Below are 18225 nucleotides of genomic sequence, written 5' to 3'. Positions count from 1 at the left end.
GGCAGGTTGGTTGAAGGGAGAGGACTGGCCAAATGCCATGTGTCTGGACCTAGATTGCCTGGTTCTAATTGGACTTCACCCTTTTTGACTTCATGATCTAGTACGAGTTATATGAAAAGGCGTTGCTCCTTTTCTAGTCTGTAAAATCATCCTGAAATGTGCACCAATAATGTGGAGACTATGCAGATGAAATGAAACAAGCTGCATAGAGCACAGAGCTCAGAGCCTGGCCTTTAGGAGGCCCTCAGTAAGGGTTCATGATGCCATGGTGTCTGTCATCATCCTCTTTATCCTCATCATCACCTTCATAATCTTTTTGTTGTTGTTAGGGAATAGTTTAGAGGGACTGATTCCCTGCTATCATGGGTGAGATGTCTATGAAAAGGACAACCAGTGGGGGAGGAAAGCAAAATTTTGTATAAGATTTCTGAGACCCCCAGCACAACCAAGAACAGAAACTCCACAGTCTGCTGAGCGGACAGTTTGCACATTGGTCTCCTCCCATCTGCCCACCGCACTCTCCTGTTTGTCCTGAGGATGAGGAAACCAAACAAGGCTCCCGACCGTCCCTCAGCACTCACTTGAATGGGTGGCCTGCGCCTCCACACCTGTGAGTATTTCTAGTCGGGTGGAATGAGAGACTGAGGAAAGAAATAAGACACAGAGACAAAGTATAAACAACAGTGAGCCCAGGGGACTGGCGTTCAGCATACCAAGGATCTGCAATTGCACCGGCCTCTGAGTTCCCTCAGTTTTTACTGATTATTATTTTTATTATTTTAGCAAAAAGGAATGTAGTAGGAGGGGAGGGTGATAATAAGGAGAAGGTCAGCAACGAGCATGTGAGCAATAGAAGCTATGTCATAATGAAATTCAAGGGAAGGTACTATGCCTGGACGTGTACGTAGGCCAGATTTATGTTTCTCTCCACCCAAACATCTCAGTGGAGTAAAGAATAACAAGGCAGCATTGCTGCAAACATGTCTCACCTCCCACCATAGGGCGGTTTTTCCCCCATCTCAGAATTGAACAAATGTACAATCGGGTTTTCTACCGAGACATTCAGTTCCCAGGGGCAGGCGGGAGACAGTGGCCTTCCTCTCTCTCAACTGCAAGAGGCTTTCCTCTTTGACTAATCCACCTCAGCACAGACCCTTTACTGGTGTCGGGCTCGGGGACCGTCAGGTCCTTCTCCTCCCAGGAGGCCACTTTTCAGACTATCACATGGGGAGAAACCTTGGACAATACGCCGCTTTCAAGGGTAGGGCTGCCTGCGGCTTTCCACAGTGTATCGTGCCCCTGGTTTATTGAGACTAGAGAATGGCGATGACTTTTACCAAGTATACTGCGTGGAAACATCTTGTTAACAAGGTAAGTCCTGCACAGCCCTAGATCCCTTAAACCTTGATTTCATACAACACATGTTTTTGTGAGCTTCAGGTTGGGTCAAAGTGGCTGTGGCAAAGCTCCACATTAACAACATCTCAGCAAAGCAATTGTTGAAAGTACAGGTCTTTGTCCAAATGGAGTCTCTTATGTCTTTCCTTTCTACATAGACATAGTAAGAGTCTGATCTCTCTTTCTTTTCCCTACACTCACTGAACTGCCCTTCCCCTCTGCTGGGCCATGACCACGGAGAACAGGTCCACTGTCCTCCCTGTGTGGTGCACTATGGAGGCTCAGACTCCGTTCTCAAGGCTGACAGGAAGACAGTGTGAGACGTGAGCCCCCTGATACAGGTGACGGGAGTGGAGCCCACAGGACTGGATCCTCACACTGCAGGGCTGGAGGCACAGACTGACTATTTACTATTCTGTGGCCTGGGGGGCTCAAGGCACAGAGCTCCTCATTAGCCAAAGTCACCCAAGTTCCCCAACCTCTAAGGATGTCCTCATAATAATGCAAGAAGAGAAAAGTGAGTGTCCGTAGAAGTTTTGGGGCTCTTCCTCTAATCAGGAGAAAGCTGGTGGGTATTCTTCGCTTCTTTCTTTTCTTTTTAAACATCCAATTGCTTTAATTTTCATCTTTTATTATGGGAAAATTTACCACGTAAAATATTAAAAATTAAAATATATATTAGTTCATATAGAATGGCCAGTATAAACACTTACAGTTTCCACGCTTTTACAGTTTACAGTTTCATGACATTAAGTACGTTCACACTGTTTAGCAACCATCACCGTCATCGTCTCCGGAACAGTTTTATCTTTCAAAATGGAAATTCCACCCATTCACCAAGATCTCCACTCCTCTTTCTCGCCCGCCCCTGGGGGCCACCTTTCTAGTTTGCAACTCTATGAGTTTAACTACTCTAGACAGTTCCTAGAAAAGTGGAATCATACCGTGTTTAATGTTTTTGTTTTGGAGACAGAGTCTTTCTCTGTCACCCAGGCTGGAGTGCAGTGGCATGATGTCACCTCACTGCAACCTCCACATCGTGGGTCCAAGCGATTCTTGTGTCTCAGTCTCCTGAATAGCTGGGATTACAGGCGTGCGCCACCACGCCCAGCTAATTTTTGTATTTTTAATAGAGACGAGCTTTCATCATATTGGCCAGGCTGGTCTCGAACTCCGGACCTGAAGTGATCCGCCTGGCTCAGCCTCCCAAAGTGCTGAGGTTACAGGTGCGAGCCACTGAATCTTGGCCTGTTTATCCTTTTGGGATTTATTTATTTCACTGACGATAATGTCTTCAAGGTTCATCCACGTTGCAGCCTGCTTCAGAAGTGTCTCTCTGTTTTTTTGTTTTGTTTTGTTTTGTGTTTGTTCTTTTGATTTTGTTTTGTTTTGTGTTTCCATGGAGTCTCACTCTGTCTCACAGGCTGGAGTGCAGTGGCACAATCTAAGCTCACTGCAACCTCCGCTTCCCGGGTTCCAGCTATTCTTGTGCCTCAGCCTCCCGAGTAGCTGGGACTATAGGCACACGCCACCACGCTCATCTCATTCTTTGCATTTTCAGTAGAGACAGGGTTTCACCAAGATGGCCAGGTTGGTCTTGAATTCCTGACCTCAGGTGATCTGCCCACCTCGGTCTTCCAAGACGCTGCGATTACAGGCGTGAGCCACCGCACCGGCCAGAAGTGCCTGCCTTTTGAAGGCTGAATAGTCTTCCATTGTATGAAGGAACTGCAGTGTGCTTTTTCATTCATCTGTCCACGAACCCTTGGGTTGCTTCCACATTTTGGCTGTTGTGAATAATGCTGCTATGAATATGGGTGTACACAAATCTGTCTTCCACTCCTGGCTTCTAATTCCTTTTGGTGGGTACCCACAAATGCAACTGCGGGAACATCTGATCATTCTGTTTCTAATTTTTCCAGTACACGCCATACTATTTTCCCCGTTCCTTCACGGTTTTACATTCCCTCCGATCAGATTCGAGCATTCCTATTTCCCTTTAGTCTCGCCAATGCCTGTTTGTTTATCACATCCATCCTAATGTTTGTTAACACATTCTTGGTTTGATTTGCGCTTCCCTACGATGAGTGATTTTGAACATGATTTTAGATGCTTATTGGCCATTGCTATATCTTCTTTAGGAACACGTCTACTCGAGTCTTCTGACCATTGTTGATGGGATGCTTTGGGTTTCTTGTTGTTTAGTTCTAGCTGTTCTTTATATATGATGGATATCAACCTCTTTTCAGATATATGCTTTGCAAATATTTTTCCTAATACATGGGTTATCTTTTCACCCAGTTTGCAGTGTTTTTTGCTGCACAAAAGTGTCTGTCATTTAGATGTAATCCAAGGAATCTAATTTTCTTTTGTTGCCTATGCTTTTGGTGTCATATTCCAGAGAACATTGCCCAATCTGATGTCACGAAAGCGTGGCCAATGTTTTCCTTTAGGCATATGATACTTTTAGCGCTTGAGGTGAGGTCTCTGATCCAGTTTGTGTTAATTTTTGCACCTGGTGTGACTTAGGGTCCACCTTCATTCTTCTGCATGTGGAAATCAAGTTTCTCCAACACCATTTCTTGAAAAGGCTGCTTTTCCACCAATGAGGTTTCTTAGCACTCATGTGAAAAATCATTTGAACATATAGGTGGGAAGTTATTTCTGGGCTCCTAAAGAAACAACAATAGACGACAGATAAGGATACAGCATGGGCCGGGCGCGGTAGCTCACGCCTGTAATCCCAGCACTTTGGGAGGTCGAGACGGGCTGATCACCTGAGGTCAAGAGTTCCAGACCAGCCTGGCCAATGTGGTGAAACCCCGTCTCCAGTGAAAAAAAAAAAAAAAAAAAAAAAAATAGCCAGGCGTGGTGGCGGGTAACCCTAGCTACTCGGGAGGCTGAAGAAGGAGAATCCCTTAGAACATGGAAGGCAGAGATTGGACACCCTGTGATAGGATTTTTGATATCCTAGGGAGATATTGCTCCTGACAGTAGAGTGGGTGTACACCCTGTGATATTATTTGTAATATCCTAGAAAGATATTGCTCCTAATATCACGGTGGTTCTACACCCTGTGATCTTAATTGTAATATCCTACAGAGATCTTACTCCTAATAATACAGTGGGTGTACACCCTGTGATATTATTCATAATATATTACACAGATACGACTCCTGATATCACAGTGAGTGTACACCATGTTGGTACACCCTGTGATCTTATTTGTAACAACTTTAAAAAATATTACAGCAAATATCAAAGTGGCTGTACACCCTGCGATGTTACTTGTTATCTACTAGGTAGATATTACTCCTAATATCACAGTGAATGTACACCATGTGTGTACAGACTGTGAAATTATTCGTAATATCCTAGGAAGATATTACTCCTCATATCACAGTGGGTGTACACTGTGATATTTTTTTCTAATATCCCGCGGGTGAGAGGATGATATTGCTTCCAATATCACAGGTGTACACCCCCCTGTGATATTGTTCCTAATTTCCAGGGAAGGAGAGGATGACATTATTCGCAATATCACTGGGGTGTACCACCTCCCGCCGGGATATTGTTCTTAATATCCTGAGGTGGAGAGAATGATGTTACTCCCAATATCACAGGGGGTGTATACCACCCCTGTTTGTAAACGTCCCCTGTGATATTGTTCCAAATGGCCTGTGAAAGAGTAAACATGACTCCCATTATCTCGGGGGGTGTTCAGCCCTGATGATATTGTTTTCTAACATCCAGGGAAGGAGAGTATGTTATTACTCCCAATATCGCAGGGGTTGTACAACCTTTTGTGTTTTGTGCCCAATATCCAGCAAAATAGAAGATGATATTACTCCCAATATCGAAGTAATTGTACAGTACCCTTCTGATATTCTTCCTAATATCCAGAAAGGAAAAGAAGGATATTACTCCCAACAGCGTAGGAAACGTATACCCGCGCTGTGGTATCTTTCCCAGTATCCAGGTGGGGAGAGGATCCTATTACTTCCAATGTCGCAGGGTGTGTACACCCCCTCTGTGATCTCATTGCTAACATCCAGGTTTCGGGAGGACGACATTACTGCCAATATCGCAGGTGAAGCACACGCCCCCATGACCTTGTTAGTCATTTCCTGGGTGGAGAGGATGATCTTACTCCCAATATAGCAGGGGGTGTACAAACCCTTGGGAAAATCTTCGTATATTCAGAGGGAGAGAGGATGATATTACTCCCAGTACCGCAGGGGGTTTCCAGAGCCCTGTGATACTCTTCCTAATATCCACAGGGAGAGAGGATGATATGACTCCCAATATCGCAGGTGGTGTACAAAACCCTGTGATATTGTTCCTAACATCCAGAGCGAAAGACGATGATGTGACTCTCAATATCGCAGAGGGTGTACACCCCTCCTGTAATATTGTTCTGAATACCCTGGGAGGCAGAGGATAAGCTTATGTTGAATATCGCAGGGAATGTACACCCTCCCCTTCTGATACCCTTCCTAATGTCCAGGGGAAGAGAGGAAAATTTCACTCCCAATATCACAGAGGCAGTACAGCCCACCTGTGATGTTGTTCCCAATATGCAAGGGGGGACAGGATGATACTACTCTCAATATCGCAGGGCTGTTCACATCCCCAGTGACATTTTTTCCTAATATCTGGGGCAGAGACAATTCTATGACAGCAAAGGTCGCAGGGTCTGTACATCCCTTCCTGATATTGTTCCTAATATCCATGGGGGAAGAGGATGATATCAAATATGAAAGGGGGTGTACATCCCCCACCCCTACGATATTGTTCTTCGTAATCGTGAGGGGAGACGATGATATTACTCCAAATATCGCAGGGGTTGTTCACAACCCCGTGTGATATTGTTTCTGATATCCAGCGGGGGAGAAAATCATCTTACTGCCAATATTGTAGGTGGTGTATACCCCACCTGAAATATGGCACCGAATATCCAAAGAGGGAGAGGATGGTATTCATAGCAATATCGAAGTGTCTGTACACGACCCTTGTGCTATGGTTTTTAATATCCAGTGGGCGGGAGGATGATATTAGTCCCAACATCCCAGAGGCTGTACACTACCCCTGTGATATTGACCCCAACTTCCAGAGGGGAGAGGGTGGTATCACTCCCAGTATCTCAGAAGTTGTACATCCCCCATGATATTTTTTGTCATATCCAGGGAGGCGCAGGATGACATTCCATTGAATTTCACGACAGGCCTACATGCACAGTGTGATATTGTTCCTAATATCCAAGAAGGGAGAGGATGATACTACTTCCAATAAAGCAGTGGGTGTACATCATCCCTGTGTTATTGTCTCTAATATCCGGGGCCAGGGGAGGGAGAAAGAGGATAATATTCTCTCAAATTTAGCAGGTGGTTTGACACCCCATGTAGTGTTGTTTTAAATATCCAGCGGGGAAGACAATAGTACTATTTTTGATAGTTCGATTCATCCGCTCCACCTTTCCGGAACTCTGAGGCCGGGAGGCCGCATGCAGTTTCCGTGTGATCCCCAATTCCTTTGTCGTCTTCTGTACCAAGGCAGCCAAAAACGCAGGCCCATTGTCTGAGCCAATCCGTAAGGGCGGTCGAAATCTAGGAATCACATCTCGAAGAAGCACAGGGGTTACTTCACGAGCTTTCTCAGTTCGTGTTGGATAGGTCTCCACCCACCCAGAGTAGGTACGCCCAAGAACTAGTATATACTTATTACCTCCACACTTTGGCGTCTCTGTGAAGTCCACCTAGAGACCTTCAAAGGGGGTCGCTGCATAAGCTCGTATGCCGGGCGGAACAGCTAGACCTTGCCTCGCATCATGCTGTCGGCAGGTAACACACCATTGCCTCACCGTTTTGGCAAGGGCTGACAAAGGCGAGATGTAGAAATACCTGCCCAACAACTTTTCCAGTGACTCCTGACCTCGATGGGTGGTTTCTTGCACAGCCAGTACAACTGCAGCTCCTAGCAGCTGTGGCACAGCTACTCTCCCTTCTGGTAACCGAGTCCATCCTTCCTTCATCACTTGTCCTTCCCACTACCTGGAGAAAGTCCTTTTCTTTAGAAGAAGCAGGTCCAAGATTAGGTGCTTGAGGGAGCACTGATGCCCAGAAGGGGGCAGATGCTGCTTTTCAAACCTCTGAGTCAGCGCGGGGATTCCCCAAACCCAGCAAGGTGGAAGCTCGCTGGTGTCCTCTGCAATGCCTAACTGCCACCTTGTGGGGTTTCCATACTGCTTCTAATCATTGCAAGATTTCTTGTTGATATTTTCTGTCTTTTCCCCCAGAGTTCAATAGGCCCTTTTCTTTCCATCATGCTGCATGCACTTGAAGGGTTAAAAAGACATACCGAGAATCAGTGTAAATGTTGACAGTCTCACCCTCACTGAGTTCTAAGGCCGGAATGAAAGCAATGAGTTCAGCTTTCTGGGCTGAAGTGGTCTGGGGAAACGTTCTGGCTTCAACAACAGTGCCCAGGGTTACCACTGCATACCCTGCACCTCTCCTTGTGGGATGATGAAGCTCCTCCCGTCCACCTATAGTTCCCAGTCTACTGATGCCCAAGGCTGGACCCAGAGGTCAGGTCTGCTAGAGTCAACTGAGTCCAACACTTCTACACAATCATGCTCCACAGGGCTCTCTGATAGTGGGAGCAAGGTGGCGGGGTGTAGGGTGTTATAAACTTCAGTGGTTATATGGGGATTTTCACAGAGCAAACTTCGGTACCTGGTGAGTCTAGCATTCGTTAGCCAATCATGTCCTTTAGTATTCATTAAAGTCACCACAGCATGGGGGGCCTTTTCTGTTCAGGTTCTACCCAAGAGTCAGCTTATTTGCTTCTTGTACTAGCAGGGAAGTTGCTGCCAAGGCCCTCAAACACAGGGGCCATCCTTTAGAGACCCCATCTAGTTGTTTAGAGAGGTAGGCCACCGGCCTCGGCCAGGGCCCCACAGTTTGGGTTCAAAGTCCGCTGCCATCTTTTCTCTCTCTCTGACACTTAAGATGTAAAAGGCTTTCTTAGATCGGGTAGCCCCAGGGCTGGGGCTGACATAAGTTTCTCCTTTAACTCATGAAAGACTTGCTATTGTTGGGATCCCCATTCAAAAGGTTCCCGGTCCCGCCCCTTTTGTGACTTCAAACAAAGGCTTAGCTAACACTGCAGTTTGAGATCCACAGTCTACAAAACCCCACAGCTCCTAAGAACTCTCTCACCTGCCTTCTGCTCTTAGGCTCTGCTCGATGGCAAATGACCTGCTTTGTTTCTGATACCAGGCTGTGTTCCCCCTGTCGGATAGTAAATCCCAAGGAACATACCTGCTGTCAGCAGATCTGAGCTTTTTTCTTGGACACCTTATACCCACAGTCCTCCAGGTGTGGGCGTAGGACAATCCATTCCCTTGGTGCAGCCGACTGCCATGGGGTGTCCCAACCAAAGCTCATCAACCTACCAGAGCAACACGCAGCCTAGGTCTCTGGTGGGAAACTTCTGGAGGTCTCGAGCCACTCACACATGTACCTCGGGGTGCCAGCATGCATGGATCTGAGTGTTGTGGTCTGTTGTGAGATGATGAAGGATCTCAGGCATGTTCCTAAACATGTCTAGCTTATTGACATGAATCTAAGGAAAATAATATGTACAGACAAATTATTTGAACTGTATTTCCTATAAATTGTTCAAGGTTAATTACTCAGGGCAAAACACCCAGTTGGTGAATTCACCCTCTCTTCTTTCTTAAAAAGCAGTTTTTGGCTATTTCAGTGCACTCTGGTATTCTGCCAGCATGTCAAGAGGCACAAGGCTGACTGGCCAGGATCGCTGCCATCACTGACGGCTGTGAAAAATTACAGAGACTCGGCTCAGGGATGTCATTTAATGATGTTAATATTGTCCTTCAGTCCTTCAAGGGAAATTCAATTAATGTTCTTGTACACCTACTGTGTGTCGAGCTTTATTCTAAATGCTGGGAATAAAGCAGTAATCCACACAGACAAAAATAATCAAGAATCATCTACCCTCAGCCAGGCGCCATGGCTCATGCCTGTATTTCCAGCACTTTGGGAGGCAGAGGCCAGTGGATCACTTGAGGTCAGGAGTTCGAGACCAGCCTGACAAACATGCTGAAGCCCCATCTCTACTAAAAATACAAAAATTAGCCAGGTGTGGTGGCTCAGGCCTGTAATCTGAGCTACTTCAGAGGCTGAAGCAAGAGAATCACTTGAACCCAGGAGGCAGAGGTTGCAGTGAACCGAGACCATGCCACTGCTGCACTCCAGCCTGGGTGACAGAGCAAGACAGTCTCAAAAGTAAAATAAAACAAAATAAAAAATCAAGAATCATCTTTAAGGCACATACATGACATGCAACAGAGGAGCATGTACTGCAAATAATCCACTCCCATATTTCCTTGTTCAAATTTATTTTCAATGCTGGTCACAATCGCTAAATTTATTTCACGACCCAAAGTTTGGGAAAAATACTTTGTCTATGGGGCATTTCACTGAAGGCTCTTGTAAGCCATTTGGGCTTCTGTCAATTTTCTCCCAGGAGGATGTGACTGAACTAAGATGATATATTCCTTCAGAGGGCCCACCAACATCTGCTGCAGACACATCTTGATAGGGTGCTTCCATCTGTCCCTGTCTGCAGTTATTTAGCAGGCGAGGAGGGGGAGGAAAGGTGAGCTGGGAGGATGGAAGGGAACAAGAGAAAAGAATGAATATGCTGGGAGCAGTGGCTCATGCCTATAATCCCAGCACTCTGGGAGGCCGAGGCAGGCAGATAGCTTGAGGTCAGGAGTTCAAGATTAGCCTGGCCAACATGGCGAAACCTTGTCTCTAATAAAAATACAAAAATTAGCCGGGCATGGTGGCTCACACCTGTAATCCCAGCTACTCAGGAGGCTGAGCCAGGAGAATTGCTTGAACCCGGGAGGTGGAGGCTGCAGTGAGCCAAGATCGCATCACTGCACTCTAGCCTGGGTGACATAGCAAGACTCCCTCTCAAAAAAAGAAAAAAAAAAAAAAAAGAATGAACAGTCACCATACCTGGACTCCTAATTCTTCACTAAGGTTGGTGAACAAATATCCATAGCCATAAGCCGCTTTGCAGTTCAGCCACACAACATGGTACAGGCTCCGAGTGATCCAGCTTTGAACCAGCTCTAAGACTCCACTTAAACACTCCTCCTAGACAGGATTTTAAAGAGACATTTAACAGGTGGAGAGCCGCACATAGCCTTTTGCTTCCCAACAGTCCCAGGTACTCACACCTTTGGGGACAGTTAGGATATGACCTGTCACCCTACAAACTTCCTACTAAAACCACGGGCACACCCAGATGATAACCCTGTTCCTCCAGGCAGACTTACCCGACTTGGAATTTGGTAAAATCTTGGATCACACAACATAGTATCTAAATATACACTTTGGATGTCTTTGACTCTGAAAAGAAGAAAAAAATTGATGTTAGCCATCCAATGTGATATAAATTATGTGTAACTTTTTTTGTTTTTTGAGATGGAGTTTCGCTCTGTTGCCCAGGCTGAAGTGCAATGTCTGCTCACTGCCACCTCCTCCACCTCCCGGGTTCAAGCAATTCTCCTGCCTCAGCCTCCCAAGTATCTGGGATCACAGGTGTGCACCACCACACCTTGCTAATTTTTGTATTTTTTAGTAGAGACAGGGTTTCACCATGTTGACCAGTCTGGTCTCGAACTCCTGGCCTCAAATGATCCACCCACCTCGGCCTCCCAAACTGCTGGGATTACAGGCATTAGCCACCACACCTGTTTATGGCCAGAACAATATTGTTCTGTTTATGGCCAGAACAATAAAACTTTATTCAGTCATACACACAAGAACTGTACAACGGGCCAGGCACAGTGGCTCATGCCTGTAATCCCAGCAATTTGAGAGGCCAAGGCCGGCAGATCACCTGAGGTCAGGAGTTCAAGACCAGCCTGGCCAACATGGCAAAACCCCATCTCTACTAATAATACAAAATTAGCTGAGTGTGGTGGCACACACCTGTTATCCCAGCTACTTGGGAGGCTGAGGCAGGAGAATCACTTGAACTCTGGAGGCAGAGATTGCAGTGAGCCAAGATTGCATCACTGCCCTCCAGCCTGGGCGACAGAGCAACACTCCATTTCACAAAACAAACAAACAAACAAACAAACAAACAAACAAACAAACAAACAAACAAAAAAACACCTATACGAAGCCCAGTACCTGCCCCCGGAGTACAGAAGCTCCATTCTAGCAGCTTCTCCTTGCACCAATCTGAATTCTCCTGTGTACAAGATAGCTCCATTATTGCCCTGAAATAAAAACCTGAAAAAGAAACATATCCCAGTGACTTTTGAGTCTCATATAAAATCCCAATAAAGCAAATATATGTGAGATGCATAGTAAATGCTTCCTGCAAACATATCCATTACAATACAATGGTAATGGAATCCCACAGTAATTTGAACCACACCAGGCACTCAGCTGTTTCCTCTTCCCTCGGGTAGAAAATAACAGAATGGAGATGCTACCCAGTTTGTAATAGATGTTCCTTGTGATATGTTAGCACTTTCAATTATATGTTGAGATCATTCTTGCTCATGGTGAGAGAAATACAAGTGATGATAAAATACAAGGTCACTGGGGAAACAGCTGCTGAAGACTTCCATTTATTTATTTCTTTATTTATTTACTTTTATTTTGAGACAAGAGTCTTGCTCTGTCCCCCAGGCTGGAATGCAGTGGTGCAAACTTGGCTGACTGCAACCTCCGCCACCTGGGATCAAGCAATTCTCTGCCTCAGCCTCCCCAGTAGCTGGGACTACAGGGTTGTGCCACCAAGGTAAGTGAAAACCGATGGCTACAAAAAATGTGTGCCTGACTGTTCACAGCAGCATTCTTTTTTTTTTTTTTTTTTTTTTTTTTTGGTTGGGGGAGACGGAGTCTGGCTCTGTCACCTACTCTGGAGGGCAGTGATGCGATCAAGATTCCTGGGTTCAAGCCATTCTCCTACCTCAGCCTCCCAAATAGCTGGGACTACAGGCGGGCACTGCCATGCCCAGCTAGCACAGCAGCATTCTTCATACTAGCCAAAAGGTGGAACCAGTTCAAATGTCTATCAAATGATGCATGAATCAGGAAAATGTGGTCTAGCCATATAATGAAATATTATTTGGCCATAAAAAGAACTGACACATGCTACAACATGGATGACCCTTGAAAACATCTTCAGTGAAAGAAGCCAGATAAGAAATGAACACATGTTGTATGATTCCACTCATATGAAATATCCAGAATGATATCCAGAATGTATCCAAGGTGAACCCATGGAGACAGAGAGTCCAATACAGTAGTGGTTGCCAGGGGGTTGGGGAAGGAGAGAATAGGGAGGGATTGCAATCGGTAAAGGCTTTTTCCCTTGGGGTGCTGAAAATATTCTGAAATTGATTGTGGTGATGGATACACAAGTCTGTGACTTGATTTCTATCTCAATAAAGCTATTTAATTTTTTTTTTTTTTTTTTTTTTTTGAGATGGAGTCTCACTCTGTTGCCCAGGCTGGAGTGCAATGGCATGATCTTGGCTCACTGCAACCTCTGCCTGCTGGGTTCAAGCAATTCTCCTGCCTCAGCCTCCCCAGTAGCTGGGATTACAGGCGCCTGCCATCACGCCTGGCTAATTTTTTGTATTTTTAGTAGAGATGGGGTTTCACCATGTTCGCCAGGCTAGTCTTGAACTCTTGACCTCAAGTGATACATCTGCCTCGGCCTCCCAAAGTGCTGGGATTACAGGTGAGAGCTACCATGCCTGGCCACTATTTAACAATTTTTAAAGCCTCAGTCAAGTGCAGTGGCTCACACCTGTAATTCCAGCACTTTGGGAGGCTGAGGTGAGCGAATCCCTTGAGGTCAGCAGTTCGAGACCAGTCTGGCCAACATGGTGAAACCCTGTGTCTACTAAAAATACAAAAATTAGCCGGGCGTGGTGGTGGGCACCTGTAATCCCCAGCTACTCAGGAAGCTGAGGCAAGAGAATTGCTTGAACCCAGGAGGTGGAGATTGCAGTGAACCAAGATGACCCTACTGCACTCCAGCCTGGGCGACAGAGTGAGGCTCAGTCTCAAAAAAAAAGGAAAAAAGAAAAAAAGATTAAAGCCTGGATCAGGCCTGGTCCTGATACACACTGCACATCATAGTGTTCGGCAAGGGCAAGACCTGCAGGCACTACTGCCTCTCCAGCCATCAGTAAGTGGGGAGAGCTCTGCACACACCAGGTCACTGCTCAGTGACAGTGACTCCTCATGGAAGTCTCCATTCATTCTGGAGGACCCTTTCAAATGGGTCTCCCCCTGGTTGGAGCTGGATAAACAAAGCACAAAAGTCATGGCACACAGGAAGAAACATAAAAACTCAAAGTGGAGGCAAGACTGCTCAAAAGTCAGCCTGCTGTCGACCCTCAGCTCAGGGAATGCCTTTCACCAATATCCCTGATGTGACAAGGCCACACACCATGACACTATTCCCCGGAAAAGCAGTTGGCAGAGTCCAGGATGGCATTTACAATGGTTCACCTATTTTTTTTTTTCCTTTTTAATTCTCCCTAAACTGGCTCTGTAATCCTCCCTCAGGAAAATTTGATGGGAAGAATACTTCAACTGTCTGATCTCCAAAGAAGAAACATCTGAAAAGCTCAGTTTCTGTTCAGATCACATTCAAACAACACAAGACACCCTCACAGTTAAACATGGCAAAGCAGTGTGCTATAATCAAGCTACAGAACCAATATTAACCAAAATAGGAAAATACCTACCAGCTGTAAAGGTTAAAAAAATGGGGGGTGTATGTCTATAGTCCTACTTATTAAAACCATACATTCACAAAAGTACTACTTCAAAATTTAATGATGAAAAATAAATTTTTTCCACTTGGCAGTGCCCCTTTTCTGAATAAGAGTTCAGAAAAAAGTACAATATCCATGAATTTGATGCAAAAATATTAATCACCATTTTAAATTCTGAATATTATAAAACTCAGTAAATGTGACAATAACATCATGTAGTAATATCAACACCAGGGTTCCCATCATTAGCATGTAATAAGGAAGAAAAAATAAGCCATGCCCAATCCTTTACAACATGGGAAATAAATACATCACTGTTAACGACTAAATGTTCGTGTCCCTCCCCAAAATCCCTATGTTGAAATCCTAACCCCCAAAGTGGTTTTATTAGGAGGCCTTTGGGAGGTGATTAGTTGTTGGGCATAGAAGCCTTGTGAGTGACATCAGTGCCTTTATAAGACACCCAGGGGAGCTTGTTTGCCCCTTTACTATGGGAGGACACAGGGAAAAAGACAGCATGTAAGAACCAGGAAGTGGCCAGGCACAGTGACTCACGCCTGTCACCCCAGCACTTTGGGAGCCCAAGGCAGGCGGATCACTTGAGGTCAGGAGTTCAAGACAAGTCTGACCAACATGGTAAACCCCCTCTCTACTAAAAATACAATAATTAGCTGGGCTCTGGTCGTGGTGGCAGGCGCCTGTAATCCCAGCTACTAGAGAGGCTGAGGCAGGAGAATCGCTTGAACCCAGGAGGTGGAGGTTGCAGTGAGCCAAGATCACACCACTGCATTCCAGCCTGGGTGACGGAGTGAGACTCCGTCTCAAAAAAAAAAAAAGAACCAGGAAGTGGGCCCTCACCAGACATGAAATCTGCTGGAGACTGGATCTTGGATTTCCAGTCTCTAGAACCCTAAGCAACAAGTGTCTATTGCATAAGCCACTCAGTCTATGGTAGTTTTGTGAGTGCAGCCCAAATGGACTTACACAATCACAAAGGGATTTTTTTGCCCCTAAAACCCCACTCAATTACTAGATTTTTATTTATGGTTAAATGAGCATTCAAAATCAAAGAGAAAGATTGAGGGTATAGCTGAGGGGTGGAGCAACTGACTACAAAATCAAAGAGAAAGATAAACCATCATTTTAGCACTAGTTTAAAGGAATCAATATTTAATATTTAGTTACCTCTCCTGATGCTTCATCCACTAAAGATATCTGGGTAGGAGTCTCAATTTCAATAGATATCTATAAAAATAAAATAAGAGACCATGTATATAGCAGTTTTTCATGGCTTTATATGCCTTTGCTGTCTGAAACACAGAAACGGGGCAAAGAGAAGTTTCAGACTCTCTATATAAACAATTCCCATTACATCGTAATAAATATTTTAACAGTTAGAAAAAATTGTAAAGAAAATAATACCTGTCTTGAGGGAGATTTGGCAATACAGAATAAATGCCTCGTAAATGCATATAATCCCCTGACACAATTCTGTTTCCATGAATTCATTTTTCCTCCTTCATCTCCCCATCCCTACCACTCCCATTCCTCTCTGACTTTTGAGTCTTTGTAAAAACGTGGTCACGTGTCCTAACTTTTGTGCCTCAGAACACAGTCTGGATGGGTCTGTGACATGGATGCTTCATACACTGGTTCTTTTTTTTTTTTTTCTCAGAAGGATTCTCACTCTGTCACCCAGGCTGGAGCGCAGTGGTGTGGTATCGGCTCACTGCAACCACCGCCTCCTGGGTTCATGCGATTCTCCTGCCTCAGCCTCCCAAGTAGCTGGGATGACAGGGCCCGCTACTACGCAAGGCTGAGTTTTTTGTATTTTTAGTAGAGACAGGATTTTGACATGTTGGCCAGGCTGGTCTCCAACTCCTAACCTCAGGATCACCTGCCTCAGCTTTCCAAAGTGCTGGGATTACAGGCGTGAGCCACCACACCCGGCCTCATGCACTGGTTCTAAGTGATGCAGAATGCTCCCTGGTACATTTCCCCCTGCCATCAAAACAGAGACTAGCACATAGGAAGCATTCAGTAAGTATCTGATGTATAGATCAATGTGATTTTTCATCTTTTCAGTCCACTAATGTCCTAAAACTTACAGTGTCTAAGGTTTGGGTGTTAAAGTATTTTTGCATTTCTGGAATGAAACATCTTATTCATGATGTACTATTTAACACTGCTAGATTCAGTTACTGTCTTTATGAGGATTCTTACATTTTCATGTATGAAATGGGTTTTTCCCCATTTATTATTTTTGAGATAGGGTCTCGCTCTGTTGCCCAGGCTGGGGCGCAGTGGCACGATCTCAGCTTGCTGCAACCTCTGCCTCCCAGGTTCAAGCAATTCTCCTGCCTCACCCTCCTGAGCAGCTGGGACTACAGGCACCCGCCACCATGCCTGGCTAATGTTTTGTAGCAGAGATGGGGTTTCACCATATTGGCCAGACTGGTCTCGAACTCCTGACCTCAGGTGATCCTTCCACCTCAGCCTCCCAAAGTGCTGCAATTACAGGTGTGAGCCACTGAGCCCATCCTCTTTTCTAATATACCCATTTAATGCTATCAATTTCCCTTCAAGGACAAATTTAGCTATGTTCCACACATTCTGACATGCCACGTTTCCATTGTCCATCAGCTCCTTTATTTATTTATTTTTTTTGAGACAGGCTCTCACTGTGTTAGCCAGCCTGGAGTGCAGTGGCGCAATCACGGCTCACTATAGCCTCAAACTTCGGGGCTCAAGTGATTTTTCTGCCTCAGCCTTCTGAGTGGCTGGGACTACAGGCACACTCTACAATACCAGGCTAATTTTTAAGGTTTTTTTGTAGACATGGGGTTTTGCGGTATTGCCCAGGCTGGTTTCGAACTCCCGGACTCACACAATTGTCCCACCTTGGCCTCCCGAAGTGCTAGGACTACACATGTGAGCCCCCAAGCCTAGCCATATCAGTTCTACATATTGTATGTTTTCTTTATCGTACAATTTCCCTTTTAACCAAAGGGTCAGTTATTGTATGCATTTAGTTTCCACGTGTATGGGAAGATTTTAGCTGTCCCTTTGTTTCTGATCTCCAACATCATTGCCTTCTTTTGTGATGCAGTACATGGTTAGTTTTTGTAAATGTCATGAGCACCCCCCAAAATACTATTTTCTTCCTTGGGTTTAAAGTTCTGTTCATTAGTCCACATTTACACATTTTCTGCATCTTGTTTCCTGCCTCCTTCTTTCAGCATCTGGGAGGGGCATGTTAAGCTCTTCAGTGACAATTGTTGATTTCCTATTTCTTGCCCTGATTCTGCGGTGGCCTTGTTTGTACTATGTCAACTCACCTAAGCTGGAACTGTTTCCTAGAACCCCTTTCCATGTTGTTGCCCACAGTAAACATTCAGAAGGCAGATGTGAACAAGTAGGGTTTTTTTAATGCTCTGAAGGGCACCAGAAATGGTAACAGCTCCTGAACATTGACCTTCTGGCTTAACTCAGAGTCTGGGGCAGGGCCGCAGCAACATCAGCTTCTGCTGGGTGCCTGTGTGCAGCTCCTCCGAATCCTGGGGCAGGTGCATGTGCTTCAGAGCCAAAGTGGGAGACCAGCACTATTGAGGCCAGAGGAAGTGAGAGACAGAAGTGGGTTTCAGTCTGTCCTGCTGGGCTCTAGTGGGCCATTCTGCCTTCCAGTTTGTCTCTGTTCCCCTCCACTTCTCTTCCAGCTTTTCTTCCTGACTGCTGGCCGGGCTGACCTGTATTAACTTCAAGCTGAATGCCAGAGACAACAGGAACAACCCTGCTGTTGTGACTGCTCTGCAGAGGGAGGACAAATCCCCTTCCCAATCAAAGGTCAGATGTGGAGGTGGATGATGTCATGCACACAAACACACGTGCACACACTATGTGTGCATACTCACACACGCATGCACATACACACACGCAAGCACACACACGACAGAGAATGAGAAGAAAACTTCAGT

The 18225-nt window shown here is 45.4% G+C and overlaps 1 protein-coding gene across 1 annotated transcript in view; it reads right to left on the bottom strand.

Moving 5' to 3' along the window:
* Positions 1–752: 752 nt before the first annotated feature.
* Positions 753–18225, bottom strand: part of LOC117981307 (protein artemis-like) — a 34072-nt gene continuing 16599 nt past the window's right edge. The window contains exons 4-10 of the mRNA XM_063607038.1: positions 15437–15496; positions 13627–13760; positions 11637–11738; positions 10775–10847; positions 10452–10592; positions 8855–9024; positions 753–7732 (exon numbers count right to left, since the gene is read on the bottom strand). Of these exons, the coding sequence (XP_063463108.1) occupies positions 8911–9024; positions 10452–10592; positions 10775–10847; positions 11637–11738; positions 13627–13760; positions 15437–15496 (624 nt within the window). The 3' untranslated portion in view covers positions 753–7732; positions 8855–8910. The remainder of the gene's footprint in view (positions 7733–8854; positions 9025–10451; positions 10593–10774; positions 10848–11636; positions 11739–13626; positions 13761–15436; positions 15497–18225) is intronic.

This window comes from Pan paniscus, chromosome 7, assembly GCF_029289425.2.
Source record: "Pan paniscus chromosome 7, NHGRI_mPanPan1-v2.0_pri, whole genome shotgun sequence".
Lineage (NCBI taxonomy): Eukaryota > Metazoa > Chordata > Mammalia > Primates > Hominidae > Pan > Pan paniscus.
The sequence above is the reverse complement of the archived record's forward strand: the minus strand, read 5'-3'. Positions and strand labels throughout refer to the sequence as shown.